The 18,741-nt window shown below is 39.6% G+C and overlaps 1 protein-coding gene across 1 annotated transcript in view; it reads left to right on the top strand.

Annotated features, from left to right (window-relative positions):
* Positions 1-18,741, top strand: part of LOC128143587 (ankyrin repeat domain-containing protein 26-like) — a 110,319-nt gene that overhangs the window by 13,451 nt on the left and 78,127 nt on the right. The window contains 14 exon segments of the mRNA XM_052790947.1: positions 86-146; positions 504-1,522; positions 2,244-2,400; positions 4,007-4,068; positions 5,685-5,787; positions 7,447-7,475; positions 7,578-7,644; positions 7,736-7,780; positions 12,155-12,240; positions 13,901-14,896; positions 15,761-15,999; positions 16,790-16,939; positions 17,907-17,940; positions 18,171-18,309. Of these exon segments, the coding sequence (XP_052646907.1) occupies positions 86-146; positions 504-1,522; positions 2,244-2,400; positions 4,007-4,068; positions 5,685-5,787; positions 7,447-7,475; positions 7,578-7,644; positions 7,736-7,780; positions 12,155-12,240; positions 13,901-14,896; positions 15,761-15,999; positions 16,790-16,939; positions 17,907-17,940; positions 18,171-18,309 (3,187 nt within the window).

Raw genomic sequence — 18,741 nt, 5'->3', positions numbered from 1 at the left:
AAGATTTGATGTGAACAAAGGATTTGTTGTTGTTGCTGTTCAAAGAAAAAAAAATTTTTTTGCTAAAATAATTCTTTATTTACAGAAGCTGCAGAAGCCAAACTTGACACTGTTAATGAACGTTTCCCAGCAGTTCAAGAAAAACAGTAAGCTATTTGGAAAAGATTGTATGATATACTGATACATAACAGTAGACTTGCTCAGTAGTATTTTTATAATTTTTTTTTTTTGCTATAGCAAGTGAGAAAAGTAGCATTTTGAAAACACAGCACTTAGTCATTTCAGAAAAGAATAAGTTGTATCATTAAAATGAAGATATTAATCCCCTCCTAAGCCTTTGTCCCTGGTCAAGTCCTTCGTCCATCCTGCCCATCCCTTACCTGGCTCCTTTTCCAGACATTCCCGGATGACTCCTCTCCTGTGCGTTAATCTGGTAACATGCCTATTGCTATTTACATAACCCCTTTTGTTCACATGCATTTTTCTTTTTCTTGTGCTTTAAGATGATGGCGATGGTTCTAGAATTGAAAGTCCTAAGTCACCAAAGAAAAGCCTCAAACAAAGAACCCCGTCAGATGCAAACCTGAACAAAGGAGAATGTGGAGAATTGTTGAGTCAAGATGTCTCAGATGCAAGCAACCTGGAGGAAGAAGAATTGGAGGAGGAGGAGGAGGAGGAAGATGATGAAAATGAAGGAGATGATGATGAAGATTATGAGGAGGCAGAGGAAGAAGAGGAGGAGGACGAGGATCTTACACAAGATGAAAAGGAGGAGGAGGATCTGGAAGATGAAGAAACTCAGTCTAACGACATATTGGAGGAGGAGCAGGGGGCGAAAACAGAACCTAAAGGGGAAATCAGTCAGAAATTGGAGTATTTTAGTAACACCAAGTATGAAGGAGAAGCTTGGTGTGGAACTGGAGATGTCTGTGATGATGATGATAAAATAAGTAAAGAACTTGATGAAAAGGTGGAGGAATCTGTTGATACTCCTGTGTCTTTTATAGCTGGGTGTCACGAAGGGTCGCAAGAAGATGCAATTGCCATGTCTCCAAAGATAATGAATAATGAAGTATCTTGCAAGTCAGTACCAAAACAAGCTGTCTTTCAAAATCTAAATAATTTGCAAGATACACAAGAAAGCTGGAACAGGAAAAGCATGATACAGGAGAAGTTTCACAGAAATGCTGACTCCTGTCTTGCAGACTCTGAAACGACAGACTGGAAAAAAGAGATACCTCAGCCTCTCTCAGATAGTTGTGGTCTTAAGGAGAAAAAGTCAAGCTTCAGTGATGGCTTTGAAAGTGGTAATAATTCTTGGTCAGCAGCAAAAAACCCAAGGCTTGAAAGTCAAAGACCGAACCCTGTCATTCTTGAACGTGTGGGGGATGAAGATGCTGAAGAAGAGCAATCTGAAGAGGTAGATGATAAAGTCTGTGAAGCACTGAAACAAGGAAGTGAAAACTTGCACTTAAATAGGCGTGAAGAAAATTTAAGAGCAGCATTTCACTTAAGCACCAAAGTAAGTATATAGGGATGATTTAATCACAAGGATATTTTCTAAGGGTATTATAGGTAAGAAACAAATGGTAAACTGAATTTCTGTTAATACTTATTCTTCACATATATCTGTCTTTTGATCATCCTTTTTTTGAAATTAGAAAATGTCTTACTCCTAGCCAAAGCAGTTTCTTAGGTATAAGAATAATATCAGGCAGTATTTTCAATACTTTCTTCTGTTGGTTACAGTAGTTTTGCAGGAAAAAGAACAGGCAGTAGACTTTTTCTGGAATCAATTACATTTTTCTCGGTTGTCTGTACAGATTTTATCTGTGAAGAGTGACTGCCATTTAGTAAAATTGATGGTGTGGTGGCTGAAAGTGAGGAAACAAAAAGAAGTTTGCATAAGATTGAGAACAGGAAGCTAGTGATTTCCCTTGGAGCAAAGGAGGGGAAAAGAAGGAATGTGTTCCAGAATGATGTAACTTAAATGAAGCTAGTTAGACTGACATTAGGAAGTGCTTCTCAGGGGCTTTGCAGAGCCAGGGGTGAGACTTAATGACATTAGGCATTGCTCTCTACTCATATAGATTGTCATGGAAAAACTGAAGGCCTTGTAAAGCAAAGCTCAACACAGTTTCCCTTTTGCCTTACACAAGAAAAGTATTTTTCAAGTTGTTGATGGATGGTGAAGAAGATGCTTGTTTCTGCTCTTTCCAGCTGTCTCGGTCAATTTCTTTTAGGCAGAATCACCTGAATGGGAAGAAGAGGGGGAGGAGCAGGAGAAGGAAGATACTGGTGAAGAGCTCCAAACTGCAGTTGTTGAGGGTGTGAAAAATTCTATTGGTAATGATGGCCATCAAGTCCACAGTGCTTCAAAAGACAACACTGGTGAGAGAAATTAGTTAGTAAATACCGATCCAGTTCTTCCTCTATGAATATTAATGCACAGTAAATGAACTAAAATGGCGATTGACTTCTGAGATAGCAAATTTTTCCCTGGCCTGTGAATCCTAGTGGGCATTGGCAGAGAAGGAAAGAGCTTTTGTTCCTTTTCATTCGTTCTTGAAGAACTGAAGTTGTGGTGGTGGATTCCAAATGATGCTATATGAAGCAAGTGCCATTCTTGCTTTTGTTGCTGTGTTCTCCCTGAAGTGACCTGAACAAAATGCACTGATAAAAAAGAGGAGGACGACTACAGTGTCTTGCGTGTGACAGTGGTATTCCCCTTTCTGGCCCATACTGTTGGATTGAAAAGCTGTATTCTGTGTAGGAAAAGCTGTGATTGTTCTTGGCTGAAGCCTGGGAAAGATTTGAGTCAAGCTGAGAAAGCTGTTCTGTTCCAGTGCCTCACCTTGTCCAGTTTTAAAATGTAGAAGGTCTCTCCAGTGCCACACTTGTGTGTGCTTTAAAGCGCTACCAGGTTGGTCAGAGTTGAGCACTGTGGTACTCACCTTGAGTCTCAGAGCAGGAGGAGAAGGTACTGTTTCCATTGTCTGTCTCCAGAGATTAGCTTGGTGTGGTAGATGTTACCAGAGCATGTGTAGCTGCTGATCAAATGCTACACAGGGAGCCTGGCAGAACCTGCTGTATTCAAGTGTTGTGCCTATACATGCTCTTCTGTCTCTGCAGTTTACCATAAGCGTGCATTTGGCATGGTGTAAGTAGTCAGAGCCCAGGTTGGAACCAGCAGTTGCCCTTTTCTGGGGTGGGTGCCCTCACTGGTCTCCAGCTCCTTCCCCCTTCTTTGTGTGCGTGTCTCCACACAAGTGAATCCTGAATCAGTTTTACCTAATGGAGTAGCTTAAAACAGAGAAATTAATCTGGCCAGGAACCCGCTGAGACCAAGCCTTACGTTCATCTGGTAGAGGAGAGATTTGAATGTTAACCCCCTGAGACAGAAACTGCTTTTGTGTGTTTGGGGTGAGTGTTTGAGCTGTGAGCCTCTACCCTGTTTTTAAATGGCAATGCTTAGGTGTCTAGCTTCTGGGAAGGTGCAGGGTATAACAAGTCTCTGTCAGTGAAGATCTTTCCTGGTAGCACTACAAAAGGAGCATTGTGTCTTGGTGATTTTGGTGATGTTAGCATGAGGATGTTTTGGGTAGTGTTTCTACAGTACCTCCTGTACAGTGGAAAGCGGTAGTAAATGCCAAATTCTGGAGCTGTAGGCTGGAGAGCAGGTGACGTAAACTCTGTATACCACAGGACTGCAGCGTGCTGGAGTCCCTTCCTGAATGCTACCCAAACATGTGTTGGGTGTTGCTTGTAGCTGTGTCAGCTGTTGTGCATAGCTGTCTTCTGCTGGAAAAGAGGCAAGAGGAGGTGGCAGTGTAAAGGAAATACCACTATGTGGCTGGGTGTGGAGAAGCCCTTGAATAACACTTGCTTCTTAGTTTGTCCTCAGCAATAGAACCACTGCACGTCTTCTGGATGCAGGGCTTGACGGATGGGGAAGGGTAGAGTGAAATATAAGCACTCAGTGTCTCACTTCTTACCTTGTTTGTAGGTGCCCTGCCAGCAGTGGGAGCAGAGGAAGAGGAAGATGCTGAATCTCCCTGGGACTCTGAGGTACTTTCTGTGAAGGATATGGGGGCTCCTGCCAGGGAGAGGAGGGTAGGAGTAAGATCCAGAAGCGCTTGAGAGCTTGCTTTTGGCTTGGGCCCTACCGTTGATGAGGCTTATTTCCTCTTTTCCTGCTTCTGCCATATGTTTGTAACTGGGGACCCTTGAAATACTTCTGCTCTGGGCCATGTGTTCAGTTGGGATTGGGATGAAGTTAGGTTAAGCTAACGACTTGGGTCTCATAACAACTGGCCTTTGAGTTTGGTTTCTAGTATAGTCTTGAAGCAGTGAAGTTTCTTGCTGTTGAAAATACTCTGAGCTTTTCACAGGGGCTGGCAGGACTGTTGCTTTTTCACCAGACAGCTCTATTCTACTGACCTGGTCAGTGGTTGCCCTTAGGGTCTCCAGCCTAGATGGTTAGCTGCTTCTGAATAGATCCTCTCTACCTTTTGTAGGTGTACTTCAGCCCTTTTTGAAGGTCGTGTCCAACAGAGATACCACACATGCTGGCTGTGTTTGCCCTTTCCGTTCTTTCTGTCTGTGGTACTGGGCTGGAAGAAAATGAGCAGGGTCTGTAGCTAACCCGGTCTGGCTTTCTTGTGAGGCAAAACGAACTCTTCCCCACCCCTTCTTCAAAATACAAGACTAAAATATTATTAGTTTTTTTAGGTAGCCTTAGCTTCTGTAAGCTTTGCCTTGCTAGTCTTTGTTCAACCCAAATCACCCTTGCGATTGGGAGTAGCGATGTGTTCACTCGCCACTGCAGGATACATGCCCAGGGAACGTAAGCATAAACTTGAATGTCAGGTGCAAGTTCAGTACAAAAGTTGGATCACCACAGAGCTGCAGTTATTGGTTCACAGCCCACACCTTGAGTTACCATGTTAATTCTCTTTTGTGGCTGTCTGGTTTGTCAAGGTTTATCAATGTGACAGAATAGTTTAGATGAGCTGTGAGGTTTCTGCCCGAGATCTGAAAACATGCACAACTGCTGTGCTTTCCAATAGACTATGTCTTGATGTGTCCTTTCCAAGGGTCTTATCAAAGGTTTTTGTATCTCTAATATACTTGATACCATGTGTTGTGGTTTCAGCCCAGCCGGTAACAAAGGACCATGCAGCCGCTTGCTCACTCCTCCTGCCCCCCTCCGGTGGGATAGGGAGGAGACGGAGGAGAGAAAAGAAAAAAAACTGGAACCTCGAGGTTTGAGATAAGGGCAGTTTACTGGGACAACACAAAAAAAAAAAAAAAACGGTTACAACAACAACAACGGTACTAATGAAAGAATATACAAAAAAAAAAAGTGATGCACAGTGCAACTGCTCACCACCCGGAACCCGACGCTCCACCACCAAAAATCGAGAGACCTCCCCCCCGGCCCGCTCCCCATTTATATACTGGGCATGATGTCACATGGTATGGAATAGCTCCTTGGCTAGTTCAGGTCGGCTGCCTCGGCTATGCCCCCCCCCAACCTCCCAGGTTCCTGTAAAAATTAACTCTATCCCAGCTGAACCCAGGACACCATGCTGTGCAAATTGACTTAGCAGGAGCTTTTTGCATAGAAATGAGTTGAAAATGCGTTTATACCAATTCTTATGCATGTGTTTTAGATTATACAGACGGATTCTGGAAGTCCGAGAAAAGTATCGTCTGGTGTGTTGCTCCCAGCTGCAGACAGACACGGAGCATGCTTACAGATTGTTTCAGGGGAACGTGACAATGGTAATTTCCTCGTGGACTAAATGTTTGTCTGTAAGCCTTTATAGGCTAAAGTAAACTTTTAGCAGTGTCTGTCTTAGGAATGCTGCTATGATGTGGGTGTGTGCTATAGCAATGAAGTGATGAAGTGCTTAGTATTTGTTAGTTAACACCAGTTATCACAGCACTTGCTGGCCAGTTTGTAAAGGAAGTTGTCTTGTTTGCATTAGATGTGTTCTTTGGACATGTTTGTATTTTTTTGGATTCAGGTTTTTGTTGCATAGTGATGACAGTGTATGTGGTTTAGGACTGACCTGTCTGAACACTTAAACATTCTTGGATGATAATGCAGCAGAAGAAAGCTATGATCTAGCTAATCTTTTTTTTTTTTTTTTTTCCCTTAGCTTAATTTTTGATAGCTTTCTGTTGTGCTTTGCCTAGTAGCTAAAATGTGACTAAAAGTTTAGGTTTTGTTGCCGAGGGTTTCTGCCTGTAGTTTGTGACACTGTCTCTTGAGCATCTTGAGTGTAGGATGGCAGGGAAGTAGAACTCTTTTCTGAAGGATTTCTCCTTTAGCAAATGGTTTGTCAGTCCTGCTTGTAGTATAGGTACAACAGAATAGCTGAAGAAGCTAATGCAGTTTTAGTTTAGTAAGCTGGAAGCAAAACTTTACAGGCTCCTGGGAGCTTGTAAATCTACTTGTTGAGTAGTTGTCATGGAAGTCTGCTTCATATGATGCTATTAAGATAAGTTTAAAATCAGTGTGAAAAGGGGGTAAAAGGTGATTATGGTAATCTTTCTAAGGTATTTCCATACTGCTAGACCACCAAGTTTCCTGAAATCAAATATTGTTTGCTTTTTAATAGTTTTTTTTTTTTTTAAATATAAAAATTTTGCTGTGGAGCCATTCTTAGTAACATTTCATATACTTCTCTCATGAGAGGACTCAAACTGTAAGATGACTAAAGCAGAGGATTTGAAAAATATAGGTGGGCCGGTGGACGGTGTGGGTTTGGAAATGATTTAATGTTAGACAAAAATTAAAAAAAAAAAAAAAAGTACTTGGAACGATGCTATAAATACAGATTACAACCAAGCAACACTTGTTTCTTCTGTTTCCTTGCAAGCTAAACCAGAACAATCTGATGAGAACTAGCTTGATTTTTACCTCATTGAAGGACACATGTATGAGGTTTCTGTAGATGCGCCCATGCTTTCTCTGTCCCATCAATGGAAGGGAAAATACTCCTCAACATTAAAGACTTACAGGATAATCACAGTCATAGTGCTGTTGGACTGTTTTATGATTGTTCATTACAGCAGACCCCCTTTGGCTTTTGAAATAATCTTTTTAGAAAGCAGGATTCAGCTCCTCAAAAGGACTAAATATTTTTGATCTTGTTCTGTTAACAAGCATGACCTTATTGCTTCACATGAATTGTCCTAGTTCTGTGATGATTATTTTTTAAATCCAGGGTGCACAATGGGAACTATGCATTCTCCATTTCGTGTATACTAATACAAATGCTCTAGGATGAGGTGAACTGAATGTTGGGTATCGTGCTCTCAATGAAATAATGCTTGCAACTATTACTTAGTTGTAGAAACTACTGATATTGAATGGAGTAGAAGATACCTTCAATTAAATAAAATAACACTTCCCAAAACATTTTTCACCTCCAGGCTTTTCGGAGAAACCCAACAATTCCCCGGTAAGTATTTGTTCATGTCAGACTGACTACTTGTTCTGCTTATTAAGTAGTATGCAGTTACTTTGAATTTGGTTTTTTCTCATTGGATTGTGTCTTTCATAGCTGAAGACTTCTGAATCTGTTTTGGAAATGAAGGAAACCTCTGCTAAAAAAAGGCAGCAGAAATCAGGTAATGTTCACTTCATGTGGTTCTGGGTTGAGCTTTGTAATCTTTCTGGATAGGAGTATTAAATAAAGCATCTGATTTATTTGTTTTGCAGATCTATTGGAGGAATTTGGTTTAGGAGGTGCAGAGGATATTGAAGGTATTTGTAACAGTCTCTTTGTAGTGTTTTTATGGACAGGCACATTGTACTTGCAAATTTTTCCCTAATATTAAATGAATGGTTCTAGCAAGGTGTTCTGGGAGCAGAAGGTCTACTGAAATATGCCTCTATGCATGTGTGTGCTCCCTCGAGTCTGCCATTCAACACTGTAAATACCCTTCCGTGATGTAGGCTTCCTCCACCATACCTGCTCCCTAAGTGAAGCAGCTAGCTGGTCCACTATATATTGGAGAGAGGATATATGACCTTAATGGTTTGTTTTTTTTTTTTCTAGTTTCTTTGTTCTACTGTTTATTGATTTGTGTATTTTTTAATGAGATGAGAAACAATTCCCCATTCAGGTTTTAGAGTTTCTACAATCAGCTGTTGAAAATACAAAGCAGAGAGAGGTGAACAGATATGTAGGCAAGTGAACTTGTAACTTCTAAGTATAGAATACAAATAGTTCCAAGTTCTTTGGCATACTTGTTTTGGGGGGGGGGGGGGGGGAAAGTACTGTTGTTCTTTTGACAATATTAGAGATTAAACTTCTCTCTAGGAAAAATATCTCACTCCTCCTTTTGTTCTTCTCTCTCTCATGTATTTGCAATGGGTAAGCAACAACAGGTCCTCTTTTGCCCTTTATTTTGCAGTGATAGTGTTTTTGTAAGATGCATAGAGGTTTGTTAAAAGTTGTTCAGTTAAAACATGAGGTTTGGTTTTGTCTGTATTATACAGTAATGTGAAAGGTAGCCCCGTAGTGGACCAGTATGTTATAATATTAAAAATCACAGAAAGGAAAGACTGCCTTTTCATAGGTCATTTCATGTCAGCTATTTTTCCTGTGTGTCTTTATTCATTTCTGTCATGTTGTTTTTTACCCATGTGTTATCTTGAAGATCAGGTGTTAAGAAGTACATGTGAAAATTTCTTTCAAACTTTTATGTTTGGATTTGGGTTCAAGCAATTTAGATTGCTTCAGCAAAGAATCATGATTCCTGCAGCACAAATACTTCTAACTGTGAGAGGGTTGAATGCCATCCTCCACAAGTTTATTTCATAAATCTGGAAAACAGGTGCAGTATCTTGCACAATTAAATGTTGAATGAGAGCTGAAATTTGTCATTCTATTTACTTTGTTACTGAGTCATAGTAATAACTTCTTAAAATCTATTTTGGGGTCAAAATTAAGTAGTGGTCTTCTCATGTTTTCTGTATAGAAGAGTAGCTGCTTTGCACTGTAATCTGCAAAAAGTCATTATGTAAGACAATTTATGAGGAGGGAAATCTCGGGAGAGAGTGGAGAGGTAAAGGTTAATTGGAAAGACAACTAAAAGTCATCTTTTGATACCAGCTAGGGAGCAGGCAGAGTAAAAAGGTGTGGGATTTGCGTCTTTTGTATGCACAGGGATTTCTGTGTATTTATATGTTCATGTTTTTGAATTATTTTTCCAGTGGCTGGAAAAATAATTACTGACTAGAGTTACTGACACCACGAGAACTGGAATTTTGCAGATGGAAGAACATCGTTGCCTTTCATCTTTCCTGCCTTTTTCCTTGTTCTGTGGCTGTTGAACAGAAATTTCAAGATTGATAAAAACCCTATGGAAAAAAATCTTATGGGCTCCAAAGATCCTAAAATCTTATCTAAAGATTGAGACTTCAGACTTAAACAGCTGCTACTGAAAACTTTGCTATTGACCATGGTGGGCAAGACTGAATAGGAGTTTGGGTTGCTTTTGATTAAAGTGACTCTGAAACAGAATCCAAAACATTAAGATACCTACATACTCTGAACAGAGAATGTGAATTGCATGTTTAGAAAGTCAGTACAAAACTGGGTGCTGGCAAGTCTGCTTTTATCCAGCGTTCAGGCAGATACAGTTGACCAGAAGAGCTTATTCAGTCAGTGTTGTGCAGTATGTTTCAGGAAAGGTGTCACAGCTCTCCTGCATCCACAAAATACTTAGTCTATCTTTTAAGCAAAATTGTAGTGTCCGTGTTACATGGTGGGAGTAATCACACATACCAAGTTGTATGGTAGGAGGCTGCATGCATGTTGCAGTTTGTGACCTGAATGAACACTGATGAAGTGACAGAAGAAGTCTGGCAAGTGTACCTTTTATGAAAATGGTATAGGAGCAGCCCCATATATCTGAGAGATTGACCACCCCCTGCTGTGCTTGGGGTGGAGAGGCTTCTAGGAGCAGTAGAAGCTCTGAGCACACTGGTGTGTCTAGACTCTTCTCATTCTAGGAGGTATTGTTACCACCCAAGAGGCTTATGTGTAAATTACCAGCATACTGGGTGCCTGTCTGCCTAGTTCTACTCTCTTGAGTTCTTCTCCTTTTGTTTTCTGAAAGAGTGTTACAAATCAGTGTGACGTTTGTACAGATACTTCTCTTGGATTTCGTCAGGCTCCAATGCTTCTGGCCACCCCGTCCAGTTGGCACTCCCAGAACTGTGTGCTTAGTGAGGGAGGGACTTGCTGGTTCAAATTCTCCAGCCACATTACAATTCTAGTAAGAGGGACAAGGACCCATCTACAAAAACTGTGCATAGCTATTGGAGGAAAGGACAATGTTGATCTCCAGATTACGGATGTTACTTGCATAGGAGCTAAGTGTTCACTTACTCCAAGCATCTTGGTATTGATAAGTTATGACACTCTCTATGGTGCTATCTACAAATGTGCTTTGACCACCAGCACATCTGTCCTCTATTTCTAATGCTGGTTGGAGCCTTCGTCTGCACCAGCAAAGAGCTTGGGCTATCTACAAGTATCAGTAAAAGGCTAAATCTACTCTGTGATCTTGAAAAACAAGAAAAAGGGGAAAATGCCTGTTTTCCTCATAGAACATTATCCTTAGATATAAGGGTATGTTATTATCTATGATGCATTTCAGACAGTCTGACGAGTATCATAGTCATCAATAGATCATCATAACAACCCTGTGAAATAAGGGCTGTCAAGCCGCTAATGACTAACATGTGTTGGGAAATGCCTTGTTCTAAAAAAACCCCAAAAACAAATTCAGAGAAAGTCTAGGAAATTGCACCCACCCGTGATTGAGGTGGGAGGAGAAGATTGTTATTTCACACTGTATAACTTGAGGTTAGAATCAACCTCTGGAGACCTGTATGACTGACTGACGAGGTTAGGTTCCCAATTCAGACATAATGATTTGTAATTCTAAGCTTGTATCTTAATGTAATCCCCTTCAAGAAATGAAAGCTTGCAAAAGGAGTTGCCTAAAGCAGAAAATGCCAGAAGTGAGGTTGGCCCTGTGACTCATTAATACTGGACCCTTTTGTATTTTTATGAGGATACCTATTTTCTCCCTGTCTTGCTCGCTTTTCTTGTAGAAAGAGTATTGTGTCCCTCTTTAGCAGTGAAGCTTTGCCTACAGAAAGGTGATTGCGCAGAAACCATGGAATTATGGAGCGGGAAAGGAGGTGTAGAGTGATTAAGGTGAAAACCTCCATCTCTGTTTTTAGATGCCACGCTTGAGCTGCTGGGACTTGTTTCTTTCTGAATCCTTGATACTTAAAATTGTGTTCAGTGTGCCTTCCATGCAAACAATGACAATGAGTTGCTGCTTCTAAATTGTATCTGGGACTATCTGGAATCCAATTCTCGGATATAAGTGAGATTCAAGGTAGGCACCCCATAATGGGGAGCCCAGGCTCAGTGACTGCTTCTGAGGAGTTTGTGACCTGTCAAATATTACTTAGAAATTCTGAGAGAGGAAAGGGTGGAATGCAGTTTTCAACAGTACAAGTGAAATGTCCAGATCATGGGTTGTTCCTCAACATTTCACAAGCCTGTCTCTCATTCAGTGTCCCATCTGTGTCTTCTGCAACAGACGATGCAGCAGTTTGACTAAAATACTCAGTCCAGATCCATGTCTAGAGACAGACCATTGTTTCATGCATGGATTAAAACTGGGGCCTTAAAGATTTCAAGCCTGTGATTTTGTCGTTCCTGATTTTCTGTGCACAATACGTAGGGAAATTAAAATTGCTGGAGGAATGTAGCTAGTTACTGCATGGCACGCACAGTGTCAGAGAGAGAGAGATCACACACCTTTAAGAAACAAGAGTGGTTTATTTGTGACCATTATAGTGATTTTCAGCAAATTCCCTTTATACATTAAAAAGTAAAATGCCCTGGAAGAAAGGAATTCACACAGATGCATCTTAAAAATCCGTATTATGATAATTTTCTCTCTAGGACCTCACAAATTTGAGGGAATGTTTTATTCTGTGTTACGATTTTTCTCCCAAATATGGTGATTCAAGGTGCGCTCGAGGTGTAAATAAGTAGTATTAAGTCACACTGGTTATAAAAAAAATATGTGGTTTTCACCGTAGATGAGTACTCGGGATCTACCTTTCATACGTCATCATCAGCTGAAAAAGAAGACACCAAGGATGCCATTGAAAATTGTGGGGCGCGGGTATGTAAAACCAAGTATTCTGAATTAGAGCCTGAACTGGTAAATTGTAGTATACACTAAGGTAAAGAAAACTTACCAGTCAGTGAATAGAGCTGAAGGGAGAGTCCTGTAGATTATGGTTGTATTATAGTCGGAAGTAAAGTTGGAAAAAGTCATCTTATGGTGGGGTAAAATCCTTGTCATTGTGTTGGATACTTGCTGTTATACTGATTGTTTCCAGCTGCTTTGCTTAAATTTTGATCAATGTTTTTCCTTTTGTGTGGTGCTGAGAAACAGTGCAAACGCATTTTTTCCCCTATGCAAAATGCACATTCAAGTGAAGAAGATTTGTCTATAATATGCTGATCTGTTGGATTAAACATGTCTGATCTTCCTCTTTGTAAGAGAAAGATCAAACAAAAAAACTTGACATTTGGTGAGCTTTCTGATGCTTTCACTGCCTCTGCAAAATATGCACTTGTTTGACCATGTTAATAAGTGTTTGAAAAGCGTGCGTTTGTTTGTTTGTTTGTTTTTTTCAGAGGGCATTCTAGAGGGGAATAAGGCAGGCAGTCTGTGTTGGGCATACAGGACAGGGCTGGATGGAGGGGTCTGGAGTCTTCTGTAACATGTCAAGGGACAGTGGAGCAAATTATTTCCACCCCACACCCAGTCACCATGAAAGAAGGTCTTGCTTAATTTCAGTAGGCAGAGCACAGAACTTAAGCCTATTGAAAGGTGGTAGTAGTTGGGCAATGAACTTGGGAACGGAGAGGCCGAGACAGATGGTGGCTGGCTGAGGTGCTCCTTCCCTGTTCTGAAAGGAGGAACTTTTGCAGAGGGAGAAAAGAGAGCGAGGAGTTGGGCGGTCGTAGCCCATTGGGACACCAAGGCTGCAGGCCCTATGTAGAAGGGACCGTGAGCTAAGGAGGCACATGGAGAGGGAGCATGTTGGGAGGAGCGTGACACATGACAGGAGCAGTCAGGACTGTTGAGGAACAGAGCATGGGGTCAGGGATGTCAGGAGACTGGGTGGGGTTGAGGCATGGAACGGTTTTCATACAAGCTTGGCTTCCTGGGTTTGGGGATAAGGGAAGGAATGGACAGGTTTTCCTAGTAAATCCTTTTCTTTGGAGCTTGGAATGGAATTTAATATTTCTGAGTCTTAGGTGAAGAAATAGTGCTAACTTAGCCAGTTTTCCGTGTGGTGGACAGTAAAAGCTTGTCATGTTCATTCGCGTTGTATTAGCTCAGCTGGCAGGGGACTGTAAAATGCCAGGCAGCAGAGAATGATGGAGGAAGGAGAGTGGGGAAAATGTAGGCAGTTGTAATGAAAAATGGTATTAAAGCAGTAAAAAGTGAAAAAATAAATTGCTTTGTGACAAATGTCAGCAGTTTCAGAAAGCAGGTAGGCTAAAAGGTAAAAGCAACCCTAATGTCCAGACAAATCTCATCCAAGAAAACCTGTTGTCACTCAAGTAAGTCCTATCTTTAAGAAAATTATGATTCAGTGAACCTTTAATTTAGTACCCTTTGATTTTTATTATAAACAATTGCTTTCAAAATGTCTGATTTGTATTATTTCTGTTATATGATAGGGTGAGTTTGCAACAGAAATTACCTAGATTAACTGTAACTTCCTTTTTCTTGGTAATCTTTCTGTCTGTACCTGTTTATTAAGGATAAATATATTTTAGAAACTACCAACTTGATAGAAAAAACAGCACATGAAAATCAGACTGACAAAGCAGAAATTTCACATCAGGAAGCCCTAGCAGAAAATGAGGAATTGCACAGTGCTGACAAGCAGTTAAGTCCAAAACCTTGGGAAGAAAGATATGAAAGGATGTGGGTTGAAAATGAGAAAAGAGAATTGAAAACAAATTTTAAAAACATTACAGCAGAGCTGAAGCAGCTGTTTGGTGAAATTAATGAAACTGGGAAAACTACTTCCCATGTGGAAGAAATGTCAGAAGATGGCTTCAGTGAAGAGTTGAAGAGTTCTCGTGTTGTTTCATCTCGTGTGATGGAATCAAGTAATAAGTTAGAAACTAAAGGTGAATTTGGAGATATTAAACTTATGCTAGGTGGAAAAGAACCCAAAATGGAAATTGAAATTCCGAGTCTTGGTGTCCTTCCTGATCCAAATAACTTAAATGCAAATGTGGAAGATACCTGGAGTACAGATGAAGAAGATAGCACAAACGATACAGGTAATACAAAGGTGCCTCTAGCAAAAGGAGAGGAAAAGAAAATGCCCACTATGGAAATGGAAGAGAATGAAAATGGAAGTAGTAGAAATGTAGAGGGAAGTCCTGAATACTCCCTGAGACATAGCTTAAAAACAAGTATTTTGGATGACGCTTCTAGTATTCTTCCTAAAATAAGACCTGTTTCTACAAGCGATGCAAACACACTTTTTGTAACGGAAAGGAAACTTGGAAAAGACTCTGGATTTAATTACGAAGTTCCCGGGGACTGCCTTATTGACAATTATAAAATAGGAGAAACAGAAATTGACAGTCTTTTTGCAAATGCTCGGCAATCCTGTGGCATGCGGAAAAGGAATCTTGACGAAGAACTAAAACAAGATATGGAAAGATTTAAGAGTAAGGTAGGAGTGCTGCAAATAGTATTCCTGGCTTTGGAGAAAGAGAAGGTACAGCTGCAAAAAGAGGTAGAAGTTCACCTGCTAATGGTTATTCTTTAGCCTTTCTCCATACCAATGGTCCTGTTCACTTTAGCTATTTGTTATTAAGGGAAGATGCTTTCTGCAAATTGGGTTTTGTTTTGATGGAAATATGCTACTTATGAATAAAGAGAGCAGTAGAGCCTTGTCCTTTTCCCCATTACGTAATTAATTGGAAGGTTTTTGGAAAACACAGAATGCATTATTGTTCCAGTTTAACAATAGGCGGCACTCAGTTCCAGCGTAAGTAGTTATCACTTCATTGCCATAAAAAGAAATGCACACAATTACATCAGTTCTGATTCTGAATCAAAGAATGAAAATAGCTTCTGAACAGGGTCTTGACTAATCTGTTCATTTGCTGTGATTTCTGCATGGCGTGTATTCATTGCTCTTCACTAAAATTCCTGTTTGCTGTGAAACCGTTTCTGCTTGTGGGTTTGAGATCTCTCCCTGCCCCACCCCGCCCTTTAAGCAAGCGGTAGCCCAGCACACTTCCACTTGATTTTTTTCTGGGTTTACAACTAACATTGTGCAGTCCTTCTAACTCTTTGTCCATCAGTAATGCTTTCACTTTTTTGTTGTTCACGTTTTAAGATACACTATTGTTTTCTTTCTAAGGGCTATGTTTTTGTTATATCTTTAATCATGAGTGAATTCGAAGTACTTTCAGTGACTTGATACACTTTGTAGTGTAATTTAGTGAAAAAGCTTCTCTATATGAATTAATTTTTTTTTTTTTTCATTTTACGTGATTGCGGAGCTAAATCCTGAATTATTCAATCTTGGATATGCTGTTTTTCCTTGCTAGAAATACTGAGAAATATATGAAGTTTAACTTTCTTTTTGTAGGTTGAGAAGGAAAAAAGCAAAGAAAGATGTTTCAAAACGCAGGCCGTGGCAAAACAGGAAGATCTTGATAAATTAAATACACCGACGGGTATTGTTACTGATCAGCACATGAAACAAAAGCTTGCTCTAAGGAAGAATGACTGTTTGAAACTGCAGAATGAGAACACTGTAGAAGAAAAAGACAAAAAGAATTTTTCATCTGAGGAGAGTTCAAAATTGATTAAACTGCCGATGAAAGGGTAAACTAAGGAAATAATTCTTTTTTGTAGTACTACTTCAGTATCTTTTAGGTTTTCTAATATTGTAGTAGTTGAAGTAGTTTCCTCAATGCTGAAAGCCATACTGAGTTGTCCAGTGCTTCGAAAACATTTAAGAAAAAAAAAATGTTTTTTAGAAAAACCTAAGCTGACAACGGAGGTGCAAATTTATTGCCTGCTTTTAAAAAAAAAAAAAAAAAAAGGAAAAAAAAAAAAGACTTTTCAAAACCAAATTCGAAGACTGGAAAAAACAGTTATTTTTGTAGGAAATGGCCATCCAGAAAAGAAAAGTAGGAACTTACAGTTTACTTTGCTTTCTCCCTTTTCTAGGTGATTTTAGGGATCTCCATGTGGTTGGTGTTTTCCTTTTCATTAAGTTCAGGTGCTCTTTGTCAGGAAAAGGGAAAAGATGATATTACCAAACCAATCTCAAAAGTTTGAACCCAAAGTGTAACCCTAAGCAGGAGTGTTTTCCTGTCTGTCCCTCAAAGGAATCTCTGCTCTAGATACTTCCTCTAATGGGGATATTGGATGTGTTCCATCTTACCTGAATCTAGCTCAGATTCCACATTTCCCCCTTATTCCTAGGGGAAGGTTTTTTTTAAATACTTGGGTATCTTCCATGATCTTTGGGGTCAAGTCTGTGTTTTATCATAGATATTTTTCATCTCAGTTGTTTCTGGACATCATCTTAAGTATGTCTGTTTCAGAGAAATATTTTCTGTAAAGCTACTCAATTGGTGCTTATTTCTTTTCTTTCTGTTTAATGTAGTAAATTTGCCCTGAATGCCAAAGTTGCAAAGAAAAATAAAAGACAGACTTCAAAGCAGAAGGCTAATCAGCAGATGAGCACTTCCAGTGGGAATAATTTTCAAGTACTAGATGATAGCACTTTCAGTGAAACATCTCAAGATGAAGGAAGGTACTGAATATAAGGAATGTTATAAATAAAACTAACTTAATGATAAAAATTGACCTGAAAGCTAAAGGTAAGTTTTGTAAACCCGATGTGTACAATGATTCCTGTTCTTTCATGTGACAATACTACCTGATGCCCTTTGTGCTCAAAAACACTTCTTTTTTGCTTGGAGTGCTTTAAACATACTAGCCAAGTTATTGATAAGGTCAGATGTGCACAAATTCTGAGTTTGTGCATGTGTATAAATATATATATTTTAGATTTTTAAAAAGGGAGAGGAGAGACTTATAAAAGAGCGAAATTACTCTTTCCTGAAGGCATCCCAAGTTTTTCTACTTTCCCCGCCCCTCTCCCCCCAAGCTGTGTCCCCTCCCAGCTTCTTGCCCACCCCAAACTTACTTGTGTGGGAGGCGAAGTGAGAACAGAAGGTGTTGACACTGTACAAGCACTGTTCAGCAATAGCTAAAACATTGGTGTGTTATCAACACTGTTTTGGTCAGAAATCTAACAGACAGCACTGTGTGGGCTGCTCTGAAGAAAATTAACTCCATCCCAGACAGACCCAGTACACTAGAGAATCCAGAATTATCGTTCTTTGACCTGTAAGAGAAGGATTCTCAGTACTGAAGAGAGCTCAACCTCTAGTATTAAACGGGAATGCACATATACGCTGTACATGTACATTGTATGTTTGTGTATCTACACATTTGTAGCTGTAAGATTCCTGTGACTTTGAGTGAAGTGCAGAGAACAGTTATTTCAACTATTTGCTTAATATCTTGTGGAAAAGTAGCCTTCCAATAGACATAACAGTACACAAATTTTTTTTCAGTCTTCAACTACATCTAACAAAATTCTTATATTCAAATTTAGTTAATTCACTTCTGCAATTAAGTTTTCAGAGCCACTGTAGATATTGTTCATAATGCAATATCAGCATTCCAGTACTGAATATATTTCTGTTTTCCAGACCTGCAGCAAAAACAGGAAGTGAAAAGAACAAGGTACTGTAAAATCGGTTTCTTGATAAATAGTTTGTATCAGCTTTTAATCACTCAGATGGGAACAGCATTTATGTAGTGGTCAACCAGATGCAGAAATTGCTGCTAGTATGCAGCTTCATCATATTTGAGCCAAATCTATGGGCTGTGAATAAAAGAATGAATCATTCATGCATTTGTAATGATCTGTAATACTACATAGTTGTATACAGAAAATACTGTATTGTTTGTAGGTCAGCATACAAATGGATGTAACTGATGACCTTGACTTAACTCACTCATCTGACACAAGTTCAGAGGATGTTGAATTACCAACTTCAACCTACAAAGAGGCTATGTTCCTGTTAGAACAGCTTAGTGTGGATCATACGGGTATGTTTTCAAGTAATTTTGTCTTCAGCTGTTACAAGTTCCTCTTTTAAAACATGACTACTTTGTATGCACTCCTAGGTATTTTAGGTTTATATTTTGATCTAGTATTTCTTTATGATTAGAGATCCCCCTCAAAAGATGTGAAATTATCTCACCTAACCATAGACGTCTGTATTGTCAGCAAACATGCCTTACTTTATCATTGGTTCTCTGTCTAGTTAGAGCTGTAGAAGTGGGTTCTTGCCAAGTGCAGTTCAGCTCCTTCTAATGCAGTCATCAAAAGTTAGCAAGATCTTTTTCCTCTTTATATCCCCTTAATAGCCAATGACAAATGGTGCAGCAAAATAATGGCTTTGCTTAAACGTATATGTAAAAAATCAACTGTCATAAGATACTTGCATATATACACATAGCATTATATAAACATAAGCA

Source organism: Harpia harpyja, chromosome 6, assembly GCF_026419915.1.
Source record: "Harpia harpyja isolate bHarHar1 chromosome 6, bHarHar1 primary haplotype, whole genome shotgun sequence".
Taxonomy (NCBI): domain Eukaryota; kingdom Metazoa; phylum Chordata; class Aves; order Accipitriformes; family Accipitridae; genus Harpia; species Harpia harpyja.
This window is presented reverse-complemented; position numbering and strand designations above follow the sequence as displayed.